This window comes from Cygnus atratus, chromosome 6, assembly GCF_013377495.2.
Source record: "Cygnus atratus isolate AKBS03 ecotype Queensland, Australia chromosome 6, CAtr_DNAZoo_HiC_assembly, whole genome shotgun sequence".
Taxonomy (NCBI): domain Eukaryota; kingdom Metazoa; phylum Chordata; class Aves; order Anseriformes; family Anatidae; genus Cygnus; species Cygnus atratus.
The window spans coordinates 39,943,810-39,949,809 of NC_066367.1; the positions used below are offsets into that span (position 1 = coordinate 39,943,810).

The window sequence follows — 6,000 nt, forward strand, 5'->3', positions numbered from 1 at the left end:
ATCAAAGACAGAATTATTTGCTCATCAGAGCAGAAAGTAACCTACATGACTTATATAAGAAAACAACTTTTTAAATTTATTTTTAGTTTTCAGGGCAACCTTTAGAAAATGCACAGTACAGGCAAACACCCTGTGAACCTAACTTACGCAGCAGGAAGAACTGAACCAGTATTGGATTCCAAACAAATTAACACAAAGATGCACAAAAGGCTTTTTTCTCTCAAGTGTCAGCTTCAAATACATGAATCACTAGTTATCTAAGGAACAAGAATGATGTTACATGTAAACAACAGATGGAAGAAAGAGTTTAGGCACCAGCTTAATGAAAGCAACTAACAATTGAAACAAGTAGATAGATGTAGTGCAACTTCAAAAGTTAAATGGAAAAGATAGAGCACATATTTGGCATAAGCTGACTAATAGTGTGGGGCTAGAATATAAGCTAAGAACTATGGGGAAGATGGAACTTGCTACCTCCTCTGGACCACAGGTTTTAAATTTAATACTGACTCTTTACTGTACAGATTAATGCAGCATTAATCTTCCATTAAGTCATAATCTGTCCCTATCCACAAAAGTCAGCAGTTTCACATTGTGACTACAGGGCAGTAGAGCATTCAAAATGAAATTTGAAAACAAACATCAACTACGTGAAAAGAAACTTTGCTGCCATGAGGCAGAGCTGTTTCCATCTTTTAACCAGGGGTTATCCTGTTTGTCTTGTAACAGCTAAGATAAAAGGTAGGGAGAAAAGCTGTCAGTTTTCACAGCAAGAGGCCGTTATCTCTGCAGAAATGTGTGGTGCTCAACATGCTCCAGTGATCTGGAAAGGGGCACCGATAATGAAGCAGTAAGACCTGCTGAGGACAGAAAAATTACACCTGACTTCAGAGCATCGCGAAGGAACCTCACCACGCCGAGCGACCCGCAGCCAGAGGAGAGTGAAACCAGAGGGGAGAGAACCGGGGCCGCACAGCAGCTCGCTGCTGCCACAGGGAAGGCTTGCCATCAGGAGGTGCCAGCAGACCCACCGCCACCGCCCAGCACGTGGGGTCAGCCCCAGCTCCACTCCGAAGGGCACCCGGGAGCTGGGAAGAGGCACTGGGCAAGGGGGACGAGGAATTTAGAAACTAGGCTCTTCTGTGTAGCTTCATATAGAAACCTTGCGTCGTATTGAGAAGACGAATGGGATCAGCTGATCATCGTTTCCCATACCTCAAAAGCTCCTGGCACCACAGAAGTTCTTGACAGCAATTTTACAACAAGCAAGAAGCACTCCTCCCTTTCATGCTCCCTTGCCCTTTCCCCAAGAGGTCTTATTGCCAACATTTGGGTGGCAGTGTTGGCCTATTCAAACAAGTCATTAGACAAATCCACCTCCACGGACAACAGTTTCACAGACACTGCTATGCACAGCGGTACGGCACTTGCAGTCTTTGACCTGTGAGCCGTGAGAGCTGCGGCGTGCCAGCTGCGAGCGCGTCCCCTCCTCTCCTGCCGCGGCTGCTGCAGGAGCAGCGGTGGCCAGCTGCTGCCTTGGCCTGGCCTGCTGCGACCAACCTCATGCTTCCCACGCACTGCCGTGAGCTCCGGGTGGAGGAGAATTAACTTGCAAATATTGACCGAAATCTGCAAGTCTTTACACGCAGCTTGAAATGCTTATTTCCCTCCCAGAGCACTGCGCCTGCTCTTAAGGGCAGAGTTCTCCATTTCCTACAATAAGCTGCACTGATGGAAACGATAACGTGACGCTGTCAGTATATTTTCTTGAAACTATTTCTTCAGAAGAGGAAAACAGAGCCTTGAAAAATGACAGTTCTTTAAAAAGTCTTGCTGTTTGGACTGCTATGAAATATATGGAAAAGTGCTCTCTCTGGAAAAAAACATATTAGGAGCAATAGTAGATTAAAGGTCCATTATGTAAACATCCTGCAAAAAGGACTGATATCAGACTAGGAAAAAAAAAAAAAAAGAATTCTGTTGGAAAAAGAAAAGTAATTATTCCAGAACAGAGGAAAATGTCCTAGAATGAGGGACATTAAATAGTCCCACCGTTTTCATTTCTGAAAAATAGGTATGGAAGTGATTTTAGTAGTACGTGCAAGTATCTTGATTTTCGAAGCAGGATACTGAGTGCTCAAGTCCCCACTCTAGAAAAGCTTAGCAACCATGACAAAACACAGTGGAAAGAAACTGAGGGCAGGCATTAAAATTAATATCAGCTGGGCAGGGTGAGGGCAACCCACTGAAATTATTTGTTGCTTCAATAAACTGTGAAAGGACATTCACTCACTTCTCAGTAGCTTCAAACGGACAAGGCATCCTTTGAAATGTTATTCTTTGTGAAACACGAGCTATGCGACACAACACTAAGGTAACTGGTGAGATCTGGTGCAATACAGCACAGACCAAAATCCTTTGCTCACCCTGCAAGGCGCCGAAGGTCACTGCGGGGCCAGGGCGAGGCCGCGGGCGGTGCTGCGACAGCAGGCACTGGCAGCCCCAAAGGCTGAGGTGCTGTCCGTAACGGAGAGCTGGTGGCACTGAAAGGCAAATACAGCCAGTACGTGAAAACAGCTTGAAAAGGTATTTTGCATTCAGGAAGTCACACTGATTGCTTTCTATTGCCGCACAGCTCCTCTCCAGTCAAATGCAGCCTGCTTTTTCACAAAGAGTAGGTATTGCTGGAGAATGAATGAACGTCCTTAGAAGTCTGACTTTTGAAGATGAAAATTTAAATGTTTCAAAGTTGCTGTAAATAAGAAGAGCAAAGTATTTCAAAACAACATTTGGAATACTAAAACATCTCTTTTACTTAACTGCCATTGGTTTTGCACAATTCCACGTCATTCTGACGACACGTTTGCTGTTAGAGAAGTAAATGGGATGTGAGTTCTGCAAACACTGCTCTGATTACCTAGAATCAGCTTCCTGATAAAAATGGAATCAAGATAACCATCGACTTTTCAATGTACTTTATTTATTCTTGCCATCACCAAACTGAAGATGAACCAACAACAGAAAGATAAAAATGCTGACTGCATAAGAAAAACATAACTTGCAAAGGCCATTTATTCTGGAAAGAAGTGCTTCAGAAGTCATATCCAGCAGCAAAAGTCAGCTGCGTCTGCGTGAAGTCTGAGCTGAGCACAGCCGTAGCTACATCCAGCCCTTCAGTGGGAAGGGAACAACCTGCACCTCTGGGAGGCACTGTGATTGCAGCATCACCAACAGCATTCAGGACAGCAGAGGTGTGCTAAAGGGACAAACACTGCCAACTGTACCAAAGCGACTTGCACATGCTCAGATTCATTGGCATATGTCCAAAGTTGTCAGTACGAGCTGTGTTCTTCCTCCCTCAAAGGTATTCATGACATCTAGTTTTAAGCATCTAACTTGGGCTTCAGTTAGGATGCTGCTCTCCGCATGATGAGCAGAGGCAGCGAAGGGTAATTCAGAGCCTAATAGCTCTTGAGGTACGAGAGAGGAAATTACATTTTTTAACTGGGATGGAGTTATTAATCAAGCGTCTCTTCGCTATCATCAGCTCACTGCCCAACACTTTCATGTCACTGTTTGGTGAACTACCAGGTAGGTTACCAGAACCTCCTCAGCCAGGTGCGAGCTGAACACCTAGGCTACAAAAACCATCATGGAGAAGAGCCCCTACCCCTACACCCTCCAGTACCCAACACGGAGATGACTGTGATACTACCCCACCGCACCGCTGGGGTTCGGCATGACATCCAAGACTCCTTTTTCCACAAATTACAGATGACTTCTCAGTGCCATAACCCAAGAGACCTCAAGGGCCTCAGGCAGCACCCTGGCAGAGCCCCACACCAGCAGCCACGTCCTGCAGCTCAGTGCCCCCCCGATGTGCTGCACAGCACACGTGGGGACCACACCGCCCTCGTTCCAGCAATGCTCCCCAAAATGACAAAATATCCCAGCCAGATTAAAGCCTAGAATAATCGTCTGCAAGCAACTGGTAAGGTTCTAAAGCCTACTCCACAGAAAGTAGAACCAAATTACACCCACTCACCCCACATATAGCCTTTTATCTAACACGCTGCCAGAATTATCAACAGTCACCCTGGTAGCTTGCAGAGTCAGGATTTACGCTCAAGAAGGCCAAACTAGTTGACCATTAAAGTACTTGTAGTTCTCATCTATGATACTTTATTAAAGCTTTTTTTATTATTAAAGATTTTTACTAAAAGCTACGAAAAAAGAGCTTCTGTAGCCCAGAGAAACAAGAAGAAAGCATCATATTGGTAATTTGTTACAGAGCAGTGAATTAAATCATTTAGTGGAGAAGTACAACTGCTTGCTGTTACGTATCTTGATCAGGCAGGTTTGTAGTGAAATGCGGGCAGTGCAGTGTCGATGCAGAGCTGAACACCTGATACAGCCCTGCTGGGGAGACCTGAACACTCTCCCTAGGTATGCGCAACTCCACCTGGTGCCCCTCTAAGGAACCGTGAAGAGGATGCCTGCCTGTCCAGGCCCATGCACGTGCATACCAGCCCAGAGCTGGACTCTGGAAAGATAACTAACAGGGCGGGGAAAATGACAGACAAAACCATTGTGACTTAAGAGACCAAAGCAACGCATGATCACTGAATATGAACAACCAAAGCCAAGGAGATCTGTTAGCGTGGTGGATGGTCACCAGAGGCAGGTAGGAAGGGCATGGTGAAGCACTGGTGATGCTTCACTTCAGGTGTACCGGGGGAAAACAAGCGTAGCATGGACTGACTGTTTCTGTGGTTCACTTCCACACTTACATAAAATAAATCCAGACAAAGAGAAGATGCATCAGATTTCATATCTCTTGGAAGAAACAAGGATTTACTAGATGTACCATACTACACACTAGACAGAAATACTCAAAACCTCAACAACCAAGCCTTGTTACTCCTCCCTTTCCAGAAGAAGGGACTGTATGAGTACTTTGACATGGGAGCAGCAGCAGCCCTTCCCTTCAGCTGAGTGCTGTGACCACCTCTCTCTGCAACAGCATCACCAACATCTGCCGACTCCTGTGGCAGAAGTGTTAAGAGAAAAGGAAACTGGAGTAAGGCTAAACAGAAAAATTAAGACCTGTTCTGGACGTCCCATGCCACCGAGGGAGAAGAAGCTACGACAGCAGACTCGAGACGCCGCAGGCTCAGCGCCCCTGCCCAGAGCCCTCCAGCCGGCCGTGCACTTTGCCCCATGCGTGGTGTGATGGGATGGGACCTGCAACACCCAGCGTGGGGCACCCACCGGGGCCTCGAGCTGCCCCGAGCCCCCCAGGAACGCTGAGCAGAGCAGGGGGTGCATGCTGAGATGCTCTCAGGGCGCGACCCGTCAGACACGGCTTGCGAAAAGCCAACCATCGGGAACTTTTGAGACACCGGTACCCAAAGAGCGTGGGCTGGAGCCCGCTCGGGGCCGGTTATTCCCCATAAATCCCAACTGACCTATTTCTCGCGCGCGCACGTTGATCATAATTAAATGCATTAAGCTCCTTAACCTCCCGAGGAACAGCGCTGACCCCGGCCGGGCACGGCACAGCTGGGAGCGCACCGGGACGGAGGCAGGGCAGGCCGGGGGGTCCCGGGGCACGGAGCAGCCCCCGGGCACGGAGCAGCCCCGGGGCCGCGCATCGCCGCCCGTCCGCGCCCGCTGCGGCTCCGCCACCGCCCCCTGCCCCTGCCCCTGCCCCGGCCCCTACCTGCGCACAGCGACACGGCGGCGCCCAGCAGCGGCAGTGCCCGCAGCGCGGAGCTCGGCGCCCGCCGCATCGCCGCGCATCCGCGCCGGGAGCGGGGCCGGGAGCGGGGCCGGGAGCGGGAGGCAGCGGGAGGCAGCGGGAGGCAGCCTGCAGCCGGGCGCCGGCCCCGCCGGGTCCCCGCCTCCGCCGCCCGCCGGGCAGCTATAGCGGGGCTGGGCGGGGAGGGGCCGCACCGCACCGCACCGGCCTCGCCCCTCCCGCCCGCGCCCGCCCACGGA

General features: G+C 49.6%; 1 protein-coding gene across 1 annotated transcript in view; it reads right to left on the bottom strand.

Annotated features, from left to right (window-relative positions):
* ACVR1C (activin A receptor type 1C) overlaps positions 1 to 5,799 on the bottom strand; it is a 28,772-nt gene extending 22,973 nt beyond the window's left edge. Inside the window, exon 1 of the mRNA XM_035566052.1 lies at positions 5,723 to 5,799. Coding sequence (XP_035421945.1) covers positions 5,723 to 5,792 — 70 coding nt within the window. The 5' untranslated portion in view covers positions 5,793 to 5,799. The remainder of the gene's footprint in view (positions 1 to 5,722) is intronic.
* Positions 5,800 to 6,000: the final 201 nt, after the last annotated feature.